The sequence below is a fragment of the Rhamphochromis sp. 'chilingali' genome, assembly GCF_963969265.1.
Source record: "Rhamphochromis sp. 'chilingali' genome assembly, chromosome: 4".
NCBI lineage: Eukaryota > Metazoa > Chordata > Actinopteri > Cichliformes > Cichlidae > Rhamphochromis > Rhamphochromis sp. 'chilingali'.
The window spans coordinates 29,939,948-29,967,208 of record NC_137948.1 but is presented as its reverse complement, the minus strand read 5'-3'; the positions used below and the strand labels follow the sequence as shown (position 1 = coordinate 29,967,208).

At 42.1% G+C, this 27,261-nt stretch overlaps 4 protein-coding genes across 6 annotated transcripts in view; 1 reads left to right on the top strand and 3 right to left on the bottom strand.

Annotated features, from left to right (window-relative positions):
* The window catches only part of LOC308395740 (uncharacterized protein), a 49,254-nt gene extending 47,366 nt beyond the window's left edge, over positions 1–1,888 (bottom strand). Inside the window, exon 1 of the mRNA XM_080880729.1 lies at positions 1,315–1,888. Coding sequence (XP_080736855.1) covers positions 1,315–1,408 — 94 coding nt within the window. The 5' untranslated portion in view covers positions 1,409–1,888. The remainder of the gene's footprint in view (positions 1–1,314) is intronic.
* Positions 1,889–4,808: 2,920 nt separating this feature from the next.
* Positions 4,809–11,093, bottom strand: socs1b (suppressor of cytokine signaling 1b). Of its 2 annotated transcripts, none has more exons than XM_080879461.1 (4): positions 10,747–11,093; positions 8,573–8,886; positions 6,516–6,703; positions 4,809–6,363 (listed from the first exon to the last, which is right to left on the bottom strand). In XM_080879461.1, the coding sequence occupies exons 2-4, from the start codon at positions 8,756–8,758 to the stop codon at positions 6,039–6,041; spliced, it is 699 nt and encodes a 232-aa protein (XP_080735587.1). In that variant the 5' UTR covers positions 8,759–8,886; positions 10,747–11,093; the 3' UTR covers positions 4,809–6,038. The 2 variants fall into 2 exon arrangements, with proteins under 2 accessions (XP_080735587.1, XP_080735588.1); XM_080879462.1 differs by lacking the exon at positions 10,747–11,093 and adding an exon at positions 10,245–10,485.
* Positions 11,094–11,233: 140 nt separating this feature from the next.
* On the bottom strand, positions 11,234–27,134 carry LOC308394871 (ATP synthase membrane subunit K, mitochondrial-like). Of its 2 annotated transcripts, XM_080879464.1 has the most exons (4): positions 25,612–25,733; positions 25,467–25,537; positions 11,553–11,645; positions 11,234–11,442 (listed from the first exon to the last, which is right to left on the bottom strand). In XM_080879464.1, exons 2-4 carry the CDS (start codon positions 25,533–25,535, stop codon positions 11,341–11,343), a joined length of 264 nt encoding a protein of 87 aa, XP_080735590.1. In that variant the 5' UTR covers positions 25,536–25,537; positions 25,612–25,733; the 3' UTR covers positions 11,234–11,340. The 2 variants fall into 2 exon arrangements, with proteins under 2 accessions (XP_080735590.1, XP_080735589.1); XM_080879463.1 differs by lacking the exons at positions 25,467–25,537; positions 25,612–25,733 and adding an exon at positions 26,717–27,134.
* LOC308394869 (protein kinase C beta type-like) overlaps positions 25,850–27,261 on the top strand; it is a 54,440-nt gene continuing 53,028 nt past the window's right edge. The window contains 1 exon segment of the mRNA XM_080879460.1: positions 25,850–26,163. Within this exon segment, the coding sequence (XP_080735586.1) occupies positions 26,131–26,163 (33 nt within the window). The 5' untranslated portion in view covers positions 25,850–26,130.

Here is a 27,261-nt window from a genome sequence, read left to right as displayed (position 1 = left end):
CCCTCATTTCCCTCACCCCCCCCCCCCACCCCACCCCACCCCACCCCACCCTCTCTCTCTTTGTCAGTGTGCAGTGGACTAAGCACTCAGGCCTGATCTGTTCTGGCATTTGAGGAGAAGCAGTTTTTTCTTCTTTTCCACAGCACTGCTGGAATGTTCAGAGACAAACAACGCACGAGAAGAGAGGAAAAGGACGGGGCAGGAGAGGAACATGGAGGAAACACCGGCTGTGTGTGGCTGCTTGTGTGTGTGTGTGTGTGTGTGTGTGTGTGGTGGGGGGGAGAGAGATGACAGAGGCAGAAACATGAGCGGCACGGTTAGAAGTAGTGGAAAGGAGGTACGAGTGAGGGAGGAAGGAGGAAATGAAAAAAGGGGAAAACAGGTGAATAGGCAGGAAGGAGACAGGACGTGAAAGGATATGAGTGAAGGAAGAAAATGACACAGGACGGTAGATGAGAAGGGGGGTAGGGTAGAGACAGGGAAAGCGCAGGAGTAGAAGGCAAGAGATGATATGAGAGAAGACAAGATGAAACACGGGGAGAGGAGAGGCGAGAAGAAGCCAGAGCAGAGGAAATGAGGTGAGAGAAGGAAGAGAAGCAGAGGCGCTTAGAGGGGTCTTATGGTGAAACTGCAGAGGAGGAGAGATGTTTCAGCGCTGTAATTGAAATCTAATTATCACCTCAAGTCCCAGCTGACTCCATGTTAGGCACCCGCGCACATGCATGCTTTAGCGTCACATTTGTGCGCGCGCACGCAAATGTCTGCACGTGTACGATCGTCACATTATTACCACTAACATCTGGCGTCTTCACACACCAATAATCCCCCTGTCCCGCTAGCGGTGCACGGCCTATGTGCGTACCCACTTTCCACCTTTCTGTCTGACACGCGCACGCACGTACACACACACACACACACACACACACACACACACACACACACACACACACACAGAAAAGATCAGTTGTGGGGAATGGGATGACAAGCGCTCCTAATTTCAGATTACATCCTGATGACTGTTCTCACACATGTGCAACGTCATCACTATCACAAACTCAACGTCATAGCACACACACACACACACACACGCGTGCAGGAGAAACGCACGCCATCACACAAACACGCACAGTGCACCATTTAGGCTAAATGGCATCACATCAGATTTAGCCTGCACTGTCCTGACCTGATAATGACGGGCAGTGTGTGTGTGTGTGTGTGTGTGTGTGTGTGTGTGTGTGTGTGTGTGTGTGTGTGTGTGTGTGTGTGTGTGTGTGTGTGACACAGAGACAGGAGGATGGATGGATGGATACTGACTGGCTTTCCCTGGCCGTGGTCTCTGTAGAAGCCGCTGAGCTGTCAGCAGGTCTTCGGTCTTCACGGCCTGGAGCAGCTCCTGGTCCTTCCCCATGTCCCCTCCGTCCCGCCTCGGTCCCGCTCTCTTCCTCTGAGCGCCCCTCTCTCCTCCGTTAATCCGCTGCTACATCCTGCCGCCGCTCCCGGCCTCCCGCTGGAGCTGAGGCGCGGAGGGATGGATGCTGCCGGGAATGGGATGCTCTGATTCGGCCAAGGAGTCCAGCGCAAGTCCCTCTGCAGCTCCCCTGCACGCTAAAGCCTTCCGCGGACCCACACCGACTACAGACCGACCGACCGGACCTCGCTCTCTGTCGGGATGCTCTCCGACCGCGCGCGCAGGAACACTCGCGACAGATTCCACAGATTCTATCAGCGTGACGATTTCACCGGGTCGACGTGCGTGCCGTGCGTGAAAACGGTGGAGCTCGAGCGCCCTCCCATCTGTCGGGTCAAGCCCGCACAGCTCAAATCTCACGAGTCCCCAGTCCGCAGAATAACACGCATGGGTGGCTGATGTTTAACGTGCGACCGCTGTCGCCGCCGCGGTGCTGGACCAGCTCGCGCCAGATCCAGCGCGCGCACGCACACGCGAGCGGTCACAATTACATATGGCATTACATAAACAAGTACTACACACGCACGCGTGCCACTCCAGTTGTTGTAACCCCTGAGCGATAAGGTCCCCTCCTGAGGGTCACCGGTCAGAAAGGTCATATAAACACGCAGTCGCGTGCAAGAGGCGTGCTCATAGCTATGACCGGGATCGCGCGACCACACGGGACACCCAGCAGTTTTTTAATAATAATAACTAGTCACACTCGAGCTGTGCTGGAGTGTGTGTGCGTGTGTGCGTGTGTGTGAGATCACAGTAAAATGTGACCTGGGAAACACCTAATAGCAGAAACTATGACTAAGATATTTAGAATGTCTTCCTTATACAGAGATTTCAGGTGTGCAGCTGGGATCAAACTGAAGGTCCTGCTCAAACATGAGCCCACCCCTCAATACTGAGGACAGGGGAAGTAGGACACCAAGAAGAGAGAAGTGGTCTCTTCCAGCTTTATGGGTCACAAACAGAAGCGTTGCCAAGACCTTACAACAGTGGTGCCTCGACCCATCCCTGAAATCTTCTTGGATTTTCGCTCAGAAACACATTTTTGAAGTTAGATTATAAAGTAAAATTATTATCAAATATCAGAGCTAATGGTTAAAGTCAGGGGTGCTAAGCCTAGATTATACTCCTTTGTGGACATTGACATGGACTCATTGACTCTATACTTCTTTGACATCTGCTTTAAGAACACCACATTATGATTCACAGCTGCTGTACTGTGATGTAAATCAGGAAGGCATGTGGACGTCCATGTGGAGCCCCGCGCTAGCCATCTAACCCCTAGCAGAAAGTGTAATCCCTGCTTTAGGCTGACTTTGAGCATCAGTAGTAAAACCACAATGCTGATAAAGCACTCATGTATAAGGCTGCATGTTGACACATTGATAATGTTAGTTCAGTTTTTCTCGTTGTTTCTGCTTCTGTTGTGTCATATTGAGCCCTTCCAAACTGTGCTGCCTCTGTCTGGTCTTTTCTGTGCTCACCTCTTCATCACCTTTCCTGCTCTTTTACTGTGTCATCAACCTGCTGCACTCTTCATCTCCTCTGCCCACTCCTCCTGTTCCCTCTCCTGTACTGGTTGTAAAAGCAATGCAATCATCACATGCCAATTCAATGATCCAAACATCAAATTTTTGATGTGATGATTATGTATTTACCATATTATTGATTAATATTATTCATTAATAAGATCCCGAGGCTCCAGCCGTGAAAGCCCAGGCTGATGATGTGCCTGCCCACAGACATGGGCATATTTCCAATACGGTATCTATATATAAGCAATAAAGACAGATGGGGCTATTTTCTCACTGGTGTAACTCACAGCACTTTTAAAATCTATACAGGCCTTTGAGCATGTCCATTTTAATGCTACTGATATGAGCTGTTAATGCTTAACAAGCCTTTTATAAAAAGCTCTTTACCTTTGCATTGTTGTTGGAAGGGGTTCAACAAATAAGCTCTCCTCGCGTTTATGTGTGTCACAGCAGTGGTGTTTTTTTTCACATCAGCCTGTTTAAGGTTAATGAGACAAAGATAATTTGAGGATCAGGAAAGTGTGGATATGTGTGTGTGTGTGTGTGTGTGTGTGTGTGTGTGTGTGTGTGTGTGTGTGTGTGTGTGTGTGTGTGTGTGTGTGTGTGTGTGTGTGTGTGTGTGTGTGTGTGTGTCCCTGGTGCAGGGCTAATTTAGACTAAAGGGGACACTGCCAGTCAGATTTAGGACAGGAAGTGGAACAGATGACGGAAAGCCACAAAAAATCTATAATGTGCGTATGTGCACACTTTTGCACTGCATTGTGTGCACACCGCTTGTCTGAACGAATGATCAAAAAGCTTTTCAGCTGAGCGTCAGCTTTATACCAGGCCGGAGTAACACCGCTAAATGCAGCACAGAGCCCAAATAAGACGTGGGCCTTAATTCACCCACACAGAGTCAGTCTGGTTAAAATGAAATCACACAGACATGTAGTTAGTCATGCTCACAGAGGTGATCTTTGTGACTGATTCATACTAAACACTTCAGAAAAGGAATGCAAACAAGGCTTCCACTGAAACCATCGCATTGGTCCTTTAACAATCTGAAACTATTGTTTCTGAAATATGTGTCACTTTAAAACTGCAAAATAAATAAATAAAACTGCAAAAAGAAGGTCAAGTTTACAGATAAAGTAAGGTAGGGGCGAGACTTTTGCCTGGAGAGTGGCGTGTAAGGCTTTCCTTTTACTTGTTTTTTTAAGTTTTGCTTTCACTTGCCAATTAAGTTTTTTTGATCTATTGTTTAGATAAAAAGACAAAAGTCACCTGACTTTAAAATATTTTAAAGGTCATAGCTGTTTGATGTGCAATAAAGAAAGTGCTCGTCGGTCAGCTGTCCCGATTAATAATGAGCCTCTGAAAATGCATGAAAAGTGATTAAAACCTGCACCTCAATCGCATCTTGAGAAGTACATGTGTATCCTGTTACTAACAACTACTAAAAATAGACTCATGTCCCACTGTCATAAAGTTGAGCAGAGCACAGCAAGCAAAGCGTCATTTTTTTACACTACTGTCTCGTAATGCTCTGCACAGTGTACTGTAGCTGTTGGTGAACTGACAGGACCAAAACCTTCAATGGCTAACCCCCCCCCCAAAATAAAAGCCAAAAAACAGCTAAAAACTAATATATTTACACTTGTGTTTGTTTACTCTTGTTTTGAAAAATTCTCTAGGTTTTTGTCATGTTTACCTTCAAAGCTTACATACTTACTAGAAAGGAAGTGATTTGTATTCCTCTTCCTGTCTTTGAGTGGGCAGTAATCAAGTCTTAGGTTTACATATATTTTATCTAGTATAAAAAATTATTTATTCAATATGAACAAGACAATATTACATGCATATTGTACCAGAAGACCAAAGACAGTAACTAGAATAATTTCAAGTGTTGATCAGTTGCATTAATCAATACTTTTACATAAAAAAAGAATTATGGTGGAATCTACACAGACGAAAGTGACAAAAACAAACATTCAGTCAACTCTGCTGCTTAGTTTAGCTGCTGTAGCCGACCCCCTTGACAGCCAGGCAGGAGAAGGCCAACACAAAACCCCAACAGAAAGACAAAAAACACAAAGTCGATGCTTTTTTTAAATACAGGTGAGAGCAAAACTACAGAATCTAAGGTCAGCTACAGCTGGAGGAATCCTCTTTTTGTGAGATAACAGAAAAAGAGGATTCCTTCTGTAATGGGAAGATTACATCTGCAACCTCATAAAGAACCGCGGCGAAGTTAACCGATATCTGAATCGTATTAACTGCAAATTCTGTGAATTATAAACATCAATTTAGCGGTTGGAATCCGTTCCTCTGTTTCCCCCCATCATCCAGAGCAAATGAACCTTTGTACCAAGATATTGAGATAATTAACCTAATGTTACCAAACAAGCAACGCAAAAAAAGAAAGAGAAGGAACGAGCCAGAAACCATCACTCCAAGTGGATTTTTACAGTTGATTTACCCTCACGTTCATGAGCTGTTGACATGGCTGCTTGCTCATGCGTTCATAAGTTCAGATATCAGCTAGTGCAGCTTTAAACAGCAGCAGTTATGACATTTTCATAGGCACGACAAACTGAAATGTCACCATACAGGCAGTGGTGCAGCCTTTACAGGGAAAATTGCTAGAAACTTTAGTTATATAAATAATCATTGTTGACTTCTGACAGTGCATATAAACCCCCCCCCCAAAACAAACCCCAAAACAAAACAACGTTAACACGTGCTTTGTCAAATCTGTAAAACAATACATTTTCAGAAGGTGTGCAAATAACCTCTCAACAACCAGAAACCTTCAGGTTGTCCATCTGTGCCGCAGGTTGCCTGAATTACCTCATGTAGCCATTTCTACCTGTGATGGTTACGGCCTTCTACTCGCTTGTCTCTCCAATAATATCATTCATAGCAGTCACCTGCAGTGATCTTCTATTATCTCTCATTTATAGTACAAAGGATAACTTCTTTAAAAAGTAAGAAATAAAATTCTTTATCCTTGTGATAGCACAACGTCCTGACACAGAAACTTGGAGCACATGGGTCTATATAGGGTGAGGGTATGCCCAAAGGTAGCTTCTCACTTGCTTGTTGAGACCAGGTAATGTGCTTATCCTATCTGCTCCAAACATGCCTACAAACGCCCTCCTGCACATCTGTTTCAGACCCTCTGGGCGGTGAATACGAAAGGGCACCGTCAGTTTACAGCAGGAGCTGGTGTAGTAAGTCAGCAGAGCAAAGAGTGAAGGAAAAGTCCTCTGGCTGCCAAACAGATTGAAGTGGAGCTTGTTCAGCTGGATGCGAATACTCGTCGGGCCATCGTCGCTTTGGTAACTCAGAGTGAAGAAAACATCCGGCTGCCCGCTGTCCCTGCAACAGCACAGCGGTGTACAGTCACTACACATGAGCTTGGCAAATGAGATGGACTGCATTGGTTTAGCTTTAATGGGATGAAGGGGGAAAAAAGCAGGAAAAAAACACAACAGTTAAAGAGAGAAATAAAGAAAAACAGCGCTGACTACCTGATAAGGAAGGTTCCAGCAGGAGCATTTTTGAGTTTTCCGTGGGCTTCTTCCATGGTCAGGGATCCCCAGTAGTAATCACTCTGCAGAAGCTGCTGGTAAGTACTTTTTACTAGTTTATACTCTGCTTCGCTGGTGAACGGACGGAGGTGTGTGGGCAACCCATCGGAATCAGCTCCAGTCACTTCCTACAGCGGAGAAGATCAGACGTGTCCAGTCAATATGATGAAAAACGCACATAAATCAAAGTGTTCTCTGGTGGCTGCAGGGTCTTTATTGCTGATGGTACACCAGAGATTTCACTGCCTACAGCGAACAGCTCCTAATCTGATTAAACAAAAATGAAGGCTGTGCTTTTTCTTGCCCTCGGCTTTGCCTCTAAGGCTAAATATATGTTGCCTGTGTTGCTTTTCTTTAAAAACGTGAGGCAAAGTTTTAAGTGATGAGGTCAGTGCACAAGCGCTCCCCGCCAGCCAGAAGATACTCTCCCACAGTCTGTTTGAGTCTTGCTTTTGCATGACATCAAGCCCCACCCACCCACTGCTCTTTTGTTTTAAAGGAGCAGCCAATTAGAAGAAAGCTGGCTTAAAGAGGGGGTGGCCTTAAAGGGGGAGGAGCTACAGCAGCTTGTTTCAGATCAGTGATGAACTGAAAGGCTTAACTGTGAATAAAGCAAAAAACACTATGGTCCATTAATAAAATAAAACATTGAAAGTTAAAATAAGCATAATAGTTTACTTTAAATGAAACTTAAATGACGCCTGTCAAGTATTTTTAGAACAAATTATTGCACATCGGTCACAAATGAGGTATCAGAAAGAAACTGAAACTTACAAAAATCTGATTTGTAATGTTTGTGGTGCAACTATACAGCCACTTAGAGAGAAAAAAACCATTTCAAAGAATTTTAAAATCTTTGAAATGTCTTTTTTTTTTAAATTAGAGTGCTTTTTTTCTTTTTTGTTAAGCTTGCTCATCACGTGAACTTGTGACTCGGCGTCTTATGTAATAAACAAAAAATGTACAGCAAGGAATGTTGCTGGAAACTTTCCGAATAGCTGAAACCGCCATACCACAAAGGGTTCTTTCACTTTCTCAGCGTGAACTCAATGCTTGGGTCATTTACTAGAAACTTTATCAGTTCACTTCACGTGTTAATTTCCATAAGCGCCACTTGTAACGTTTTGCTCTGACACAAGATGCGCTCTGTGGGCGATAACATTGTAAGACCACTACCAACACCATAATGGTGCTGTAAATCCTTGGCTCATGAGGGGGAGGCATGCTCAGGTTCAAAGTCCAATGATAAAGCCAGGCAGGCTTCCAAACACTTTCCTTGTAACAACAACGATTTCCTGTCGGGGAGTGTCATTTTGTACCGACCTGGTCTGAGTGACCGAGTTTATTACCGCCACGCTCCAGCCATATCGTTTATTTTCCTTAATAAATTTATCAGCTTTTATTTTGATAGCAGTTTAAAAACAAACGTTTGTGGGTCACTTGTAGTTTCACTTTTACAAATGTTGTCATATTATATTAGTATCCATCATACTGTTAATAATGTAAAACAAACACCGTTGAATTTTTCAATCGCATTATTATTTAGTTTCGCTTTTAGCCTAACTTAAATGAAAAAGAAACGGATTTAAAAATATACTTTTGCACGACATTGCCTAAAAGTACACGCTCAAGTACTTGTTCTGTACATCTGAAAATCTTTATAAATGCATTCAATTTTACTCACTTTGAGGGAAACTGCTGTTTCCTCCACTGTATCTGTTTGATAACAGTAGCTACTAGTTTTGATCTATACAAATGTATAATTGACAAATGAGCTGTGATGGACATTTAAGACAGTTCCCAGCAGTGTGTAAAGTAGTTAAAAAGCTGCAACATTAAAGTTGTGCCCATGCATTAGTGCACACATGTTAATGATCGAATAATCAATAAAGGCATAAAATGTGGTATTCTGCCTGCTGAGTGCTTTTAATATTTAAACAATCTATCACCAAAAACAACATGAGTAAAATCAGCAGTGAGTGATCGCGAACACTAACCCAGAGCTCAGCGTCTTCCTCACAGTTGTTTTTGACCCAGTGCAGTAAATCCAGCTCTCTCGACTCCGCTCTGTTTGGGCTCTGTTCCCGGTGTTCTTCAGAGGGCTCACTCGGGCTCTGTGGTTCGGCTGCGTGGCTCTGTTTTGGGCTTTGTACTACCACTTTATTGCAATTGTCTCTGACCATCCTACAAAGAACAATCCTCCTCTTGACCACCTGTTGCACCAGTTACTCCGTTTTTCACTGGCAGATCCTCCATCATTCACTCCTTCCCGGCTGGTCATCTGTTGCTCAGTGCACTTTGAGACGCCATGCTGCAGAGAGTTTATATTGTAACTTTAATCCTCAGCTTTTCACAAACACTTAACATCGCATTAATCACATTGTCATTTCTGGTGTACATGTTTTATGCCTCCTGATGAGCGCACAGCTGATGTTTGAAACACGCCCTGGCTTTATATAGCGTAACGCACACTGTCATGGCACACGCTCCCAGCATGGGTGCCCAATCCAGACTTAAAGGGTGTGCGGCTGACAGTAAACCACATGTTTGTGTGTTACAAACCACCAGTAAGGGCAGCTACAACACAACTGATGACAGAAGAACGCTTTCACTTTCTCAATCAAGCGAGACTAAAAAGGTGTATAAAAAGACTTAATTTCCTCTGAAGTGTGAGGTAAGCAGATTAGTGGTGACATTTTCTGCTTTTCATTTAAAACAAAAGCAATGAAAACATTTTAACCGTCCTGTACAGATTTTTGTGTTTCAAATTTAAGATAAGCAAATAAAAAATTACATTACAATAAAGAATAAAATGCAAATACTTGATGCTGATCAATACTTTCTAAGGAGTACAGTGTGTACCAAGCAGTGAGTAGAGAATGTATATATTTTAACAGTTCAAATTAATTTTATTTTCCCTTTTTTATTGTCAATGTTTATAAATATTACACTGAGTTATAATAACTTCATTTTTTCTAGTGTCAGTGTTTGCAATGAGCTTACAGCTGCATTTTATCAGCTAACATAACAGTTTTGTCTCACAATGACGTAAAAGTCTATCATTATCTCTCTCTCTCACACACACACACACACACACACACACACACACACACACACACACACACACAGACATATTATATATATCTATATATATTTAAAAGAACCAGTGACAACGATTTTAAGGTTTTAATTCATAGGTTCACACGCCCAGATATTAAGCAGTGGAGCAGGGCAATGACACGGCGTTACTTTAGCCCAAGAGGAGAGCATTTATGACTCACACCTTAAATCAGAGACACGGTGGCATTTCACACAGAGTGCTGGAGCTCGGAAATAACAGTAAAACCAGCAGGACGAGTTAAAACTGCAAAGAGCTGCAAAAGTGTTTAGAAAAAGCTCAAATGTGGCCAAACATCCTCCACAGATTCAGCTGCAAAATTCTGTGCTATACAACAGATTTACTTAAGGTGGGGGGATTTTTGAAGGTGGAGTTCAGCTACCTCCGTCACGCTGATGTGTTTTAAAGAAATTGGAAAAGCTTGTCACAAGTTCCCACACTTAATGAGAAAATGACACTTTTCTTTTTCAGCTTTCTTGGATTCCTTCAACAGCGGTCCGCCTCAAGCTTCAGCGACAATGTGAGCTAAAGGAATAATTAAGCCTACTTACGTGTCTCAGCAGTGAGCTACAGTCGGCTTCTCGCCCCCAGAAAGTCGCAACTCGTTTGATAAAAAAGATGATTTCGTTTTCAGAGAACGTACGCGCTCCTTCTTTCGCTCAAACGCGCATGCGCGCTTCAAACCGTTGATTCAGGTGTTCGCGACCGCACTTTCGCTTTCACTTCAGCTCGCAGATTCCTTGAAATCATGTGATCTCACAGCAGAGCCTGTGTGTGTGTGTGTGTGTGTGTGTGTGTGTGTGCGTAGCGAGTACGCACACTGAATTTGAGATTGGTTTGAATGCAAATAACTATATTTATTTAAAAATGTTACAGCTGCATGAAAAATACACCAATACCGATTATAAAACAAACATCCGCATCACGGATGGGTTGATGGTTTTACTACTACAGCGCTGTTTGCTTTAAAAAAAAATTTTTGTGGATATATTTCAGTTTATATACAAGTTTAGTTTATATTTATAACAAAATGAAAGAAAGGCTCACACATACCTGTGGACATCATGCTTTACAAAGCCCGGTGGTGTAAAGTAAGTGTAAACCTCAGTGATGCAGCAGCAGGAGCAGCAGAAGCAGCACAGGTGCCTGCGTGTAAGATCTCAGGTAAGACTCTTGTTTCCTTTTTGTTCTGTCAGCTTTGCGTAACAATGCTTAACTATGCTTAAGTGCATAGTCAAAGGGCTGCAATTAGTTCCATGTCATGTCAAGCATGTCAATAGACTGCAGGTTAACCGACTACCTCGTCAATCAACCTGCAGCCAAGAATTCAAAAAGGATTACAAGCAAAGTCATGAACGTGAATGCATTCATGAATCAAACTGTGAAAAATGTGCAGCCATTCTTCTTATTTTATATCTCTTATAGAGAAAAACATGCTGCTTTAATGGTAATAAACGGATAAGAAAATTACGGATTTTGTTGCCGTTTCTGCAGCAGCAGACAGATTGTTCATTATATCAATGAATAATGATCAGACAAGCACGGACAAAGTATTTATTAACACTCTGTAACTTGCAGCTGACACATTTGAAGGTGCAGTACCGCTCGCATCACAGAGAAAAGGCATGACTGCAAGACATTAGCCTCTCAGGCCGAGGAGGTGGATGTCTGGTTTTCTTTTTTCTTCTGTCTAAGCACCAAGTAGGCAGCTGCCGTTACTGCAAAGATCCCATAAGTAGCCAAGACACACTGCAGAGAAGAGAAGGAAACATTTGGGATTGTGAGGAGTCGGCGCGCCTGTGTGTAATATCTCTATAAAGATGTGTGCGTGTGTATAAAAGTGTGTGCTGGTTAAGTACATTTCTGCGACCCTGCAGAGTGTAGCTATTAAAGTATTTCCTCCAACCCGTCAGTTCCACAGAAGAAGGGGCCTCAATGCCAAACAGCTGTCTCTAAAACACAGAAACAGTAAGAGGAAGTGCTGAGATCAGATCTGTGATATTTTTTGACACATTTCCAAGACGTTTTTAAAAAAACGTGCATTGAAAGATATAAAATGAAAGATGAAGAAAACAGAAAATAAAAGCTAGCAAACAAACACATACAATAGAAGCACATGATGAATGCCCTCAGAATTATGCAAACCCAGTCAGAACGAATGTGAAAGCACCAGATTAAATGATGAACAGACTTACGGAAAATAAACAAAAGGAAAACCCAATAACAAAGCTTGAGTAAGCGCACTCTGCGTTTTTTAATTAAGGAATTATTATTGTGTTTTTTCATGTAACCTAATAAAAGCTGCAATATGAAAACTTTATGAAGAAATTAAGCAATTTATTTTAGAAATAGATGATGTGGAACGTGCATACCTTTGCATGTAGAGGCACGTTTTTCTGTGAGTAGCGTGATAAAGCAACAGTGGGATTGCACACTTGTTACTAGCAGTGTTGGGACTAACGCGTTATTAAGTAACGCGTTACAGTAACTACGTTATTATTGTGGTAAGAGCACAGTAACTAGTTATTATGCCAAAACCGGGAACGCGTTACTCGTTACTGGGATTTAGATAGGCTCGTTATTCGTTACTTCCTGTGGTGGCTATCGCGGAGCTTCCACAGATTCAATAACATTAGCAAGTGGTGGAGGCCAGCAGGTGGATGAAGGAAAAGGGAGGCAAGAGGAGAGACCCGAAGTGGCCGCTGGTCTGTGAGTGTCAGTTGAACTGAACTTCAGGTAAGAAGTTATGACCTGCAGTCCATCTGGGTCAGATATGAACCAAGTTTAGGTGGAGTTTATTTTTGTTATGCTGAATTTTTCGTACTGCGTGCTAGCTAGCATGACGGAGTTTCTATACAGCTGGGTGGGTGCTATGTTACTGATGTTGAACTTTATTTTGTTCATAAGGTTAATTATTAGAGTTGCCAACCGTCCTGTAAAAAACGGAATCGTCTCGTATTCAGAGAAAATATTACGCGTTTCTTACTGAGGTGAAAAGGAACAGTTTGTCCCGGACTTCAGCTACAATGAAAAAGGCACAAAGCTGGAGTTATTCTGTGTTTACGCTGCACAGCTGCCTCTTCTTCTCTCATCCTCTCCCCCTCCCTCTCCTGTTTGTACTTCAATCATGAAACTGATCAATGATCAGCTGATCGGCTTTTCTCTCTTGTTTGTTTATCGCCCACTTTGCGCCAGAAAGAGGAAACCAGCGGATGTCGCGCTAAACAACAGCAGCACGTTTAAGCTTGATCAGCTGTTGTTAGAATTTATTTAATATTAATTTCTAGTATCAGCTGATGTTTGCTGGAGCCACAGCTGTAAAACCTGCTGGTCATGATATCGGTTTGGTTATCTGGTGAGAGGGAAACATGAAGATGAAACCAGGAGACGTCCTTATTGAATCATCAGAGCTGAACAGGTGATGGAGAAACAGGTTTACCTTTTAGGTGACATGAATGAGTTGAAGGGAAGTTATGAACTGTTTCTGAGAGACAAATAACACCAGGATCCTTTTCTAAGTAGCTGACAGCTGGTAACTGTGCAGGGGCGGGTCTAGCAAAGTGTTGCCAGGGGTCCATGTAGGGCATTAAAAGGGAGAGGGGGGCACAAGGAAATACTTTCTTATTCTCATTTAAAATGTCTCACTTTTAAAAAAATAATTATCTGAGTCTTACAACAAACGACTGATAGATTGATACATATATACCATCAGAACAGTGTACATCACTGTCACAGCAGTGTTTGTTTTCATTCAAAGGCTTTATGATTTTTCCTATAATGGTGGGCCGGCCTCTAGTCAAAATGCCCGGGACGATTTTTTTGTCCCAGTCCAGCCCTGTATGCAGCTCATCTGCAGTCTGGTGTTACCTACATCTTCCTATTCAGAAGGCAGAATTTCCGAGTTCTGAGTACAATCGAAAGCACCACGACTGCAGTTTTTGTGTTGGATGTAAAAAGCAGGCTAGGATAAAATCAGGCGTGGGATTTCTCTCGTGGAAATGTGCACATTATTTTTTCCTTTCTATTGGTAGGTGGCACAGTGCACTTGTGGCAAGTAAGCAAGCTAGAAGACTGGCAATCTTGCTGGGTATCCAGTTACGGAAGCAACACATTAACAAGAGAATTCTGAGTTAAACCAAAGTTACTTTCCCTAGTAACTAGTTACTCTGAAAGTAACGAGTAACTTGAAGTAACTGAGTTACTTTTGATAGAAGTAACTAGTAATGTAACTAAGTTACTAATTTAAAGTAACTTAGCCAACACTGGTTACTAGTAATTGAGATCACACCCAGCATACCGTCTGAATTTGATGAAGCTGATTTGGTCGTGAACCTGTACTATGTGACCCTAGCTCAGCTTCCACATCCATTAGCATTAAACTCTGTAGCAACATCCTAAGCGTTTTCCCTTAATAAACAAGCTAATAACATTTCTCAAGTCTACAAATTTCAATTATTACATTTTTTTAACTGCTACTTTTTTGTCTGTTGAGCAGTGGAAAAAAAAGGTGGTTGCTCTGGGTGAAAATTGGGCCTGTAGGTAACGTGGGTTATTTTAGGATCTTAGCATCTCATCTCTTTAAAGGTTAACAGCTGGTGACTGACTGCAAGACATTTTAAACTGGTGCTAAAACACTACCTGATATTTAGCATTTGATCTTATTTGGTCTGAGGTTCCTAAGGGGAACACCTCGTTTTGAAACTGTCAGATGACAAGCGAACGAACATATGAAATCTCACTTGTTAATAAGGTTAATAAATCAATAACAAGCAAAGAGACATCTCTAAATTCACAACCCTTGTTATGAGGATCTCTCTCAGATAAAATTTTGTAAAATGAAGAGAAATCTCTTTACCTCCTGGCCCAGTTTACCGTAATGTATTAGATAAAATGGGTCATTCATTTCAGTTAAAGTGGGACACCCTTTGAAATGTATTGTGATGATTCCTTTTATTAAAATGATTTATATTGTTAATATATTTGATTGCTGCATGTGTCACATGCCTTTTTTTCCCCCTATTGAGTTTTTTTTTTACCAATCGTGTCGGTGTATGCTAGTGGGCACAAATACACAGGAGCTCAGGTTCACTAAATAAGAAATGAAAAGGAGAGGGTGAAAGAGGCATGCTGATAAAGACGAGACAGATGCAGAAGTGGGGTTGAAAACAATGGCAAGAGTGAAAGGGAAAGCAAGAAAGGGAAAGGAAGGTTTACAAGACGGGATGTGAGATCAACTGTGAACTATGGTTTGGAGATGGTAACACCCACAAAAAAACAGGAAGCCAAGCTAAAGATAAGATTTTCACTGGGATCAACAAGAATTAACATTATATAGACATTATATGGACATTGGACCTTATAAATGAGCATATTAGAGGGACAGCTCAGGTCGAGCCGTTTGGAGACATAACTATAGAGGCAAGGTTGAGATGGTTTGGACATTTGCAGAGGAAGCAAAGAGGATATCAGGGGTGTTTAAATGATTTTTAAAAATTGGGTGGCAAATGGGGGAGGGGAGCAAGTTCAAGCTCATATGCAGCCCTGAGTCCTAATGCAGAGTTATTATGTGAAAAGCGGACCTGAATAACAATTTAAACATAATCTTGTTGACTTTTGAGGGTAAAAAAGTAATTAGACGTTTTACCTAAGTAAAAGTTACAATCATTCACATATGTAATGACACTTGAGTAATATACATGATGTTACTGGAATATAATTATTGATTTTTTGATGTGTATATCTCTTTATTGTTAAAGCCGTCAAAGACTTTAATTGCTTAAATATTGTACTTTGATCAATTGTAATTTAAGTAATCTGCAAAAATATTAAGTAAAGAAAGCTTTAAAATAGTTTGGTACAAAGTGCAACAATCACATTCAGAATAGAGACAAAAAAGAAAAAAAGGAAAGCAGCATAGTAGTACACAGTAGCGGTTTTAGATATGGGCGACACGGGCGGTTGCCCGGGGCGGCATCGTGGTGGGGGGCGGCATCACGGCATCGGCCAAACAAAAAAAAAAAAAAAAAAAAAAAAAAAAGCTTGTACTCATGCTCCCCCGACGTCAACCAGCGCACATTGGGAATGGCATAGGCACCGATCGGTTTTCTATCACCCATTTGCTGGGAGTAAGGACGCCCTTCGTTTGCGAGGTGCGCCTGCTGCTTGCGGCGCAGTGAGGAGAGGGCGGGGCGGCGAGGGATTTTCTGACCGGCTGGAGCAGCATCTAATAACCAACTCGCAAAGTAAAACAAAATAAAAATAAACCAACAAACAAGAAAACACCAGACATTATAATACAGATTTATAATTTGCACCAATGTTTTTTCGAAATTCTATACACGAAAAGTGAGCGCGAGAGCCCTCGGTGCGCCTGCTTGCTGCTGAAGTCAAAGTAACTTTGTCATCTCCGCTACATACAGTCCAGTATATAGAGCAGGGGTCCCCAATCCCAGTCCACGAGGGCCGGTGTCCCTGCAGGTTTTAGATGTGTCCTTGATCCATCACAGCTGATTTAAATGGATAAATTACCTTCTCAACATGTCTTCAGTTCTCCAGAGGTCTGGTAATGAACTAATCATGTGATTCAGGTGTGTTGACCCAGGTTGAGATCTGAAACCTGCAGGGACACCGGCCCTCGTGGACTGGGATTGGGGACCCCTGATATAGAGAGACGAGACACGACAAGGCTCCAGTTACAGCAGTGCAAGCAAGCAAAAAATATATGTAAGAAGAGTAAGAAAATAAATATACACTTTAGGACCAGGGGTAAAGGGATCAATAACAATTTAAAATTTACAGTTTGATGATTTAAAGTCTCACACACATGCCGTTGAAAGGGGGGGGGGGGGGGGGGGGGGCTTGCTGTTTCCAAATAGAGCACATTTCATTTATAATGTTGTAAATCCAAGCCCATTATGTATTCATGATTTGAATCCTGGTTTGTGTGAAATATCAGAAATGCACCCTAGACAAAGTGAATCTGTGATGTTGTGGTGATCCTTGGGTTGAGGTGGGTGTTCATACTGGAGTGCAAAATTAAAACCAATGGAAGATGGACAAGAAAAGTTCAAAGCCATCAGGTCATCAGTTTAGAAAAAGAGAAAAGAAGAGGAGGAGAAACGAGCAAAAGATGCAGGTAAGCAGATGTGTCATTGGATAATGGCAGGTCATCCTGAAACAAGCAGAATCAGAATACTTTATTAATCCCTAAGGAAATTATGTGAGTTACAGAAGAAATGGTAAAAATAGCAACAGTAACAGACTAAACGCCAAACAATACATTACGTTACAGATTTTAATATTAATTAGTCATTGTCAATTGTTGATTTGTCCTGTTCTCATTGTATGATGAATTATGATGGCTGTTTGGTAGCCGTTTGCATACAATGCATACTCTCTCTCTCTTCATATGTGTGTGTATAACAATTTTATGTTAATGTACAATCCTTAATATGTTTTGTGTGTGTGTGTGTGTGTGTGTGTGTGTGTGTGTGTGTGTGTGTGTGTGTGTGTGTATATATATATATATATATATTTATTTATTTATATTAGGGGTGCAACAATACTCGTATCGAAATTGAACCGTTCGGTACTGTGCTTTCGGTTCGGTGCGCATATGTATGAACAATACAAAATTTTTAATTTATTTTATCAACTTTCCTTCTGACGATGCTGTCTGTGTTGAGCGCTCAGCGGATCTGCGCTCGACAGTGCAGCCTAGGCGGAGTAGTCGAACGCAGATTCACTGAGGGCAGGGCAAGCTAGCGAGACAGAAGTTAAGCTCTCCTTGCAACATGGAAAATTGAACCTCCCCCACCCTCATTCAGATCTGGCGTTTGGAATTATTTTGGTTTTCATGTGACGTATGACCCTGAAGGTAAGCGAGTCATGGACTAAAGTAAAACAGTATGTTGGATGTGCCACGCAATGCTCAATTACATGGGTGGGAACTAGTGTGTTAGCGCAGTTAGCTCGTTAACGTGTTGGCAGTCTAGCCCCACGCACGGGGCGATCCGCGGTAGCTCGTTAACTGAGTTTTGCAGTGTTGTGGAGTTAACGTCATTTCAACGAGATTAACGCTGACAGCACTAGTGGGAACACAACGAATATGACTGCACATTTACACCGACATCATCCTAGTGCAAAGACAAGTGGAAGCAGACAAAAACAACAAGCACGCATGCTACAAACTTTACCCGAGTCATTTAGACAGCCGTGAGCACATGATTCTCCTTATGGGGACCTGATATATTTAATATGCTGCTGAGAATATAGCCCAGAAGAAGCGTATAGTATAGCTTTTATTTTGGAAAGAGCCATTTCTCTGTAATAAACTCTCTTTTCCAAAGATGAGTGACTCCTCAATCAGATACAGGGCTCGCAAAAATCGCTAGCCCGACGTCCCGGGGCTAGCGATTTTTCCAGTTGGGCTACCAAAATCTATCTCTGCCCTGCCCATCGGCCTGTCGTAGGAAGGAAATATATATGTCAATGCTTTTGCATTCTTTCGGAAATGTAGCTGGGTAATTATGTCATTGGCATCGGCGAGCCACTGTCAATATGTGACATATTGAAATCACGTTTGAATTTGCGCTTGTTTTTTGCTTTCACTTTGCAATCGCGCGAACTGTGTATAGAGAGCGACAGCACTGATTGGTGACTGATGATAATTTGTGCACCAATTCCTCTGACATCGTCTTATCAATCGTTAGCTTACTATGCAAACATGACAAGTGAAATCTCCCGCAGCTTAAACATGTGAGAGGTTGATCGCGCAGAGAATCGCTGAGCGTTATGTGAGTGTGTGTGTAAAAGCAGCAGGATATATATTTTAGTTCTGCTGAGCCAAATAAGACAGGTCAGGGTGAAGAAGTGACAGCCAAAGAAAAGCTTACCACAAAACGGAAAAGTTATGAAAAATCAGACTATAAGGCAAAAAGAAAGTGCAGCTTTATGGTTTCATGGACAAAAGAATTTCTGTGGCTGCGATATGACGAGCTAAATAACCAGGGCTGCACATAAGTGGTCCGCAGGTGCGCATTCGCTGTCAAAATAAAAAACGGGCACAAGATAAGAAGTTAATATTATATAATTATACAATATTATACTTTAATGTATAATATTGTAAAGGAAACAAAACATCAATCAAAAAAATTGCTCTCTTTTTTTATTCGGGCTACTTAAATTTATTTTGGGCTACCAAAAACTGAAGAGTCCCTGCCCGAAGGGCTACCAGGGATTTTGAAATTTTGCGAGCCCTGAGATATATTAATTTTTTTTATTACTTTTTTGTTTCAGCAACATACAATTTAAAAACTGTACTTTTGAGTTAAAATATATATTTATAATTTTAATAAATGACAAATTAAAAAGGCATGAACATTTTTTTGTATCGAAAAAATATCGAACCGTGAATTTTGTGTATCGTTGCACCCCTAATACACACACACACACACACACACACACACACACACACACGTACATACACATGTATGTACATACACATACATACACATCAAATCTCGATGTTGATTTTGTAAATTTCCATGCGAGCAGCCCAGGAGAATTTTCAGGCTGCCCTAACACTCCGACACTGGCCTCTCGATCTCCCGTTGGAGAGCCGCGAGCCTCCCCATGATGGTATCAAACTTCTGTTCCATGGTGTTGTCGTTCTTTTGATTCTGAGACCTCACAGCAGCAGTGATCCGTTCCGCGATGTCTTCCAACTGTTGCTCAAGGGTCCCATTTTGAGCAGGCCTCTCTCTGATGTATCCCCCCATACGCTCAATGTTGTTGCTTTGAGCCTTCACAGCCGATGCAAGCGTCTCCAAGGTGTTAACCATATTACGTTCGTTGTGAGAGGTCGCGCCTCGTCCCGTTGCGTCGATTCCAGCGGGCAGCCTTGGGGGGGTTTGAACAGCTGGTTCCGCTCTCTTATTTCTGTGGTAAACCAGGGCTAAGCCAACTCCGATCAGCAAGAACCCTGTTATCACGGTTCCGAATAGATAGATATCTTCAGCGTCCTCGATCGACAGTCCCGCCAGGCACACGACCCTCCAGTTCTGCCACCCGTCCATCGTGTATCCGGCAGGGAAAGTCCCTCCAGGGCACTCAGGCTCTCCCGAGCCCAGACTTCTCGTTGAGAAAAGGGTGTCAATAGCATTCAGAGACCAGTTCTCTGAATGCTGAGAAAAGTCAAGCGTGCAGCTGCCAAGATGCCACTTGCCACCAGTTTGGCCATATTTCAGAGCTGCAACATCACTGGAGTGCCCAAAAGCACAAGGTGTGCAATACTCAGAGACATGGCCAAGGTAAGAAAGGCTGAAAGACGACCACCACTGAACAAGACACACAAGCTGAAACGTCAAGACTGGGCCAAGAAATATCTCAAGACTGGTTTTTCTAAGGTTTTATGGACTGATGAAATGAGAGTGAGTCTTGATGGGCCAGATGGATGGGCCCGTGGCTGGATTGGTAAAGGGCAGAGAGCTCCAGTCTGACTCAGACTCCAGCAAGATGGAGGTGGAGTACTGGTTTGGGCTGGTATCATCAAAGATGAGCTTGTGGGGCCTTTTCGGGTTGAGGATGGAGTCAAGCTCAACTCCCAGTCCTACTGCCAGTTTCTGGAAGACACCTTCTTCAAGCAGTGGTACAGGAAGAAGTCTGCATCCTTCAAGAAAAACATGATTTTCATGCAGGACAATGCTCCATCACACGCGTCCAAGTACTCCACAGCGTGGCTGGCAAGAAAGGGTATAAAAGAAGAAAAACTAATGACATGGCCTCCTTGTTCACCTGATCTGAACCCCATTGAGAACCTGTGGTCCATCATCAAATGTGAGATTTACAAGGAAGGAAAACAGTACACCTCTCTGAACAGTGTCTGGGAGGCTGTGGTTGCTGCTGCACGCAATGTTGATGGTGAACAGATCAAAACACTGACAGAATCCATGGATGGCAGGCTTTTGAGTGTCCTTGCAAAGAAAGGTGGCTATATTGGTCGCTGATTTGTTTTTGTTTTGTTTTTGAATGTCAGAAATGTATATTTGTGAATGTGGAGATGTTATATTGGTTTCACTGGTAAAAATAAATAATTGAAATGGGTATATATTTGTTTTTGTTAAGTTGCCTAATAATTATGCACAGTAATAGTCATCTGCACACACAGATATCCCCCTAAAATAGCTAAAACTAAAAACAAACTAAAAACGACTTCCAAAAACATTCAGCTTTGATATTAATGAGTTTTTTGGGTTCATTGAGAACATGGTTCCTCAAAAATACAACTTGCCTAATAATTCTGCACTCCCTGTATGTACATACACGTACATACACATGTACGTACACACGTACACACGTTTGGTTATACTTACCATGGTGTCCATGTTGTGCATTCAGGTCCTATATGTGAGACAGGTGTATGGGAAGGGCCGCCCACTACTTCCTGTTTATATAGGGTCATGAGGTCAATGATTGCATCACTGGGTGTAACCAAATGGAGGGTTTTTCATTTTGTATAGTATTGTTTGTTTTCTTTAAAGTAGCCTTTTGAGTTATATTGTATGAAGTGTTTTACTTTACAAACTATTTAGTTGAGTAAATGAGTTTGTCAGTTTCATGCATGACTTTATTCCTGTTCTTTGTTTAGAATTGTATTATTTGGTTTGACCTATTTTGTTTCAATGGTAGGGACTAACGAGGTCAGGTATGGGCAAAGTCTTGTATAAAGCCAGTGGGATTTTTGCATGCCTGATTGATTGTTTATGGTAAAAGGGAAAATAAAAGAACTTCAATCGTCTGCTAATGCTATTTACTTATCACCTTCCTTGCTGCTTAAGTTATGCTACATCACATATGTACATGTATGTACATGTACATGTATGTACACACATACACACATACACACATACATACATACACAAAAGGAAATATATACAAAGGATGCTGAACATGAAGCTGTCAGGCAGAAAGCAAAAATGAAGACCACAGAGGAGGTTCGTGGATGTAGTGAAGGAGGACCTGTAGAGGCTTGGTGTGACAGAGGACGATGCTACAGACAGAGCAGAAGGCAGATTATCCACTATGGCAAACCCTGAAGGGAGCAGCTGAAAGAAGAAGATGAGTGTGAAAACAAAGGAATAGAGAGGATCGAGAGGAGACAGAAAGGATGTCTGCAACAGAGGGGCCAAAAAACTACAATCGTTAGGCAGAGGAGAGGATGGAAACTCCCACATACTTGAATGGTTTGTTGGGGTGAGTTATTACACTGTTGTCAAACCAAAATGATCCTAAAGTGCCTTATTTTCACTTTGCAGTCAAACTGGCCCAACCTGAACATCATTTCCAAACCTGTAGGGCCTGAACAGTTCTATTTCGTTACACCAATTCAATGCAAAAACATTAAAAGCAGTAGTTATTAAATATCAAACCTTTGGAGTCAACAGACTCCAAAAAAGTGACAGAATATAAGCAGCATATTTTATCGATCACTTTTATTCCTAAAACTATAAATTAGAATCCATATATACAACTCTAAACAGCGAATGCTACGCTACAGTCAGGCCACTGTTAGCTATCTTAGCACAAAAAGAGGGAAACTGCTAGCTTGGCTCTGTAAAAAGCAAACAAATGTGAGAACCCGCATTTGTAAAACTCGCAAACTGCCATACCACATCTCATTTGCATCATGCATACGAAAAACCAAGGTGTGAAACCGACTAAGCTGTGGTTTTACAGCCGGTGGTGAGTGGACTTCAGCCAGGCAGCACTTTGTGCTAAACAAAGCTTACTTTATCACATGGTTTGTGTTTCATACTCAGCTAGCATGAGAGGAAAAAAACAAAACAAAAAACATAGATATACTTTACTAGCACTTTAAGCCCGTGAGCTTTATGTGATTGTCGTTTACATCCAAACTAATCCTGTGCTTGATAAATGTCAGGACGGTTATTGTTGTCTGTCTGATTACCCAGACTTGGGACAACAATTAGGCGTTTGTCACATGCACTGATTTCCATGAAGGGAACCATTCATCTAGAACATCAGGTTTACAGTAAACTACGAGGAAATGAAAGAATTCTTGTGAAGAGGGAAATAGTTTCCCATTACGAACATTAGATAAAGTGAGCCAGGGTCGAGGAGGGACACAATGCTCCTCTTCATCTTGCTGATTTGTCCTGCCGCTATGGTTCATATTATTAACGTAGCAGAGAGGAAACTCTTGTTCCTCCTGAAACCTTATACGTGAAACCACGTCAATAAAAGTTGAAAAAGTGCAACTGAAATAATTTTTGAAAATCAGCAGTGAGCTTGTTTTGTTTTTCTTCTTCTTGTGGTTACAACAGTAGTCTTATATCCACCTTCCCCTTCAAACAGACAAACGGAGCCTGAAACAACAACAGCTGAAACCAGCATCAGCTCTACAGCTGGAAGGAGCCGGTGTATGAAAACTGAAGTCAAACTCCTGTTGATATGTACAAGTATAGTACTACTATTAATGAAAAATACCAAATGTAACAGTCTTGCCTAATATTTACATGACAATTAAACAAACATCATATCCCACAGTTCCTGAACTTCGTGGGTTAAGGGTGACAGCTTGACAGAGGATGGGAGCTCGCTATGCTGTCCAGTTCTGTGGGGTATTTGAGTCAAACATTACAGATGGCACACAATAAGAAAGAATATAAAGCTAGATCTATATACAAACAAGTTAAAAAAAAAACCTCAAACACTTTGTCTATATGGTTTTTAAATTGTAGCTTTCATTAAGGAATGAACTACAATATCACTGAGACTGAAATGAAAAACATCCTGTCTTCTGTTTATTTTCTCTTGAATCAATCGCTTAGTAACTTTGAAACTGCTTACAGTCAGCATTTTATGTTTTACTACTACTAATAATAACGCATCATATGACAACGGGAATCTGTGGTTCCCTTTTACACAGTTTAAAAGTAGCCCGGCCACCTCACAGTGGTGTCTTCTGCACTGCCAGCACAGGGGGCAGCACTGAGCACATTACAGCTCCAGTACAGAAGCAAGCCCTAACCCCGGGGTGTCCAACTCCAAGCCTCAAGGGCCGGTGTCGTGCAGGTTTTAGATGTGTCCTTGATCCAACACAGCTTATTTAAATTGCTAAATTACCTCCTCAACATGTCTTGAAGTCCTCTATTGGCCTGGTAATGAACTAATCATTTGATTCAGGTGTGCTGGCCCAGGATGATATTTAAAACCTGCAGGACACCGGCCCTTGAGGCCTGGAGTTGGACATCCCTGCCTTAACCCAAGCTCACTGACACTTTTCACCAGCACAAACCAACAGTTAAAGGCATATATTATTCTTACTTGTGTACTTCATGTATATAATGAAAATATACGGGTGGCTGCTCCCTTGTAACAAAGAGTACTTCATGCATATGTGTAGGACTAAAAAGCAGATCCACAAGTGTTCAGATAAAATTGACTGCTGCCCCCAAGTGGTCAAACAAAAGGATTGCAAACATTGATTAAATGAATGAAGGAATAAATAAGTTTATAGTTAACATTTTAGCATCTAAATAATATGTTTGCATACATGCTGAGCCAAATAAAGAAACCATTTTAAATGTTTTAGTCTATTTATATTTTATTTTTAGATAAACATCTATGCCGGAAATGGCACCTTGTTACTTAAAGGAGAAGTCTTTTAAAATATATTAATCAGAGGAGCTGGCATCTAGAAGGTACTAAGAAATTATAAATGCCACCAAACAAACAAACAAATAAATAAATAAACAATTTACATTGACATTTAAGAGGCTAATAAACAGGTCTTTATTTTATAATCTAAAAAAAACCCCAAACTCTCTAGTCTGATCCATCATCACAGTAACACTTCAGGCATATCGATCAGTCCAGTCAGGAAGCAAAAGCCATTGTGACTCGGTGGGACCTGCTCTGTGCAGCTCACCTAGCACAGCTGGCAGGTGCGCCTCTGGTGCTGCATTCTCTTTACTCACTGAGCACATACGACAGATGTGAAAGAGCCTGCAGATGCAGCTGAATTATGCAACATCTTCCTGCATGACCGTTTTTTAGCAGTGCGTCTGAGAAGACCTCCACGTGTTAGCCGGCGGTGCCCTGACTGCTTTTAGGTTCCAGGATGAAATCCTCAGACACGAATTTCAGACCTAACACTTGTGCAGTGGGGCCCCGGGTCCTCCTGGTGCAGATTCTGATCTTTAAGGAAATTCCCCACAACCCCATTCATGGTTTAATCTGTCTGTAGTACAGTTACAGGCATGTATGATGTAAGTCTTACTGGGATTTTTGGATGATTTTAGTTTCCATGGACTGTTTTTAGCCCAAGTTTTAAGGATCCGTCTTTTTTGTTGCCCTCTGTATATTCTTTTAATAGCTGGTCTGTTTCCTGCCTCTTTCAGTTGAATTTCACTTGTACAGAATAGCAGCCAAATACAATCTTACATAATAAAGTCAAAGGTAATAAAGACGTTGTGCTGCTTGTGGAAATGTGCTTCATTCACTGGGCAGATCCATCAAAGAAGACAAAGCAGGACAAAGGTAACTGCTGTTGCTGCTTACTGATGACACTATAACACATAAATGATAACCTAAACATTAAGACCCCCCTTAATGTTTATTATAGACCCCCGCCCCCCCTCCCGTTTGTCTTTTAAACCCCTTCATATCCATTCTGTTACAGCTAAATCCCCCTCCACCGCATGCACCGTTTCATTTCACCTGGAAATCCCCGGATCAAGCCCCCTTCCTACCTTCACCTCTGTTACCAAGTGTCCAAAGCTGGTGAGGGGGATCCTCGTTTTAACAGGTGACGTCGGCATGACTGAGGAAAACACAAAGTTATTTTCCCTTTTCACAAATTCACTACAGCCTGAGCTTCGTCTAGGTGATACTTACCGCAGGTTCAAGGGTGGGAGAGACGCTTACACAACAATCGGGCGTGTGGAAACTGTTCCGTACAGGTTTAACGGACAGCACCCACTGACCAACCACGTGGTTTTGCTTAGAGTATTAACCAATAGTCTGTGGCCTGGTGGGAGGAGCTCGCCCACAGTTACGCAAACAAAAACCGGTGGAATTTGCTTTTCTTTGACTGAGCCACTAGAAGGCGGGAGACTACAATAGCTAGGTTTCATTTGACGTAGACGTGACGTCGACGTAAAGCGCGAAATTTGACTGGCGGTCGGAAGTGAAAAAGATAAGCGCAAAATCACAGACAGACAGTACGCAAAATGCCTATGTCCTGTTGTGTTTACGGATGCTCCAGTAGGTCGACCAGAGAAACTGATAAACGGTATTTTAGGGTACCAAAAATAGCCCAACGAAGAGGAGAAAAATGGAAAATTCTAACCGAAAAACGTAGGAAAAAATGGATTTTAAATTTACGTTTACAGTCGGGAGGAGCAGAGTCTGCCAATGCCCGTGTCTGCAGCGACCACTTCGTCAGAGGTAATGTTATGTTTGCAAACGAACTTATTAGCATTAGGTTGTCGTTAAATTCTCGTTTACTTAGTGCTTTTAAGTTAGTAGTCTAATATTGACTTGATTGGGACTATAGGCTGCCCAAGTGCTTTGGATGACGAAGAGTCGGAGGACTGGGCTCCGACGGTCAATCTCGGCTACGAACGAAAACCCAGATCGGAATCAGTTCTCAAACGAGAGAAAAGAATGAAGCTTAAGGCAGAACAGCATCGATGTGCAGAGGCGATTTTGGATATGCAACAGACGGCTGAGAGCCCGGATTTGAGCCTAGTGACAGTGGAGAACAGGCTACTAACCCTGCCATACAATTGCAATGAGCTGCAATCACTTCTCCATCCTCCTTTGCAATTACCCAAGTCTTCAGAGGTGTCTCGTTAGACCGCTGAGAATGGTTTACCTTGAAACAAACAACTGTCACTCTAACGAAGTCCTAAGGATGTGGCATGTTTGTTGACGTTAAAGCCGCTACCGCTAACTGTTAGCGTGTTTAAGATAAAGCAATATAAGAACAAACACTCACCCTTGCAAACACCAAACTGTATCCATCACGGAGACGTTTTGTTCCAAGGTTGTGGACCCACCCGCTGACAAAAAAATTGTACGCCTCCAGACTCTTGAAAGCTTTCATTTGCTGCCTAGTGTAGTAAGAAGTCTGGAGGACCAAGTAGTTGGTGATATCCACAGCCTCGATAGTAGGCAAATCCTTTACTTCTGTGGTGTATTCGGACATTTTCAAAGAATACGGATCACGTCCGATATATTTTTTAACTATCTGTTTATATCTCTCCCGAGAAACGGGGTCTAAAGTTGCACAATAGCTGCTCTCCTGACTCTCCACAGTGTCCTCCATGTTTACTTCCGCCCTCCACTCAAAAATCGCGCTGCCTCCGCACGTCATCAGAACCACGTGACCGCAACCCAACTATTTATGTGGTCCTGCAGACATGCCCAGCCAATGAAGCTATAAAATATTATTTTTATTTATTTATTTAAGTTATTTTTAAATGAACCTTTATGCTGGGAATGCCACCCTATTATTTTCCTGTAAAATCTCTCCATTTACTA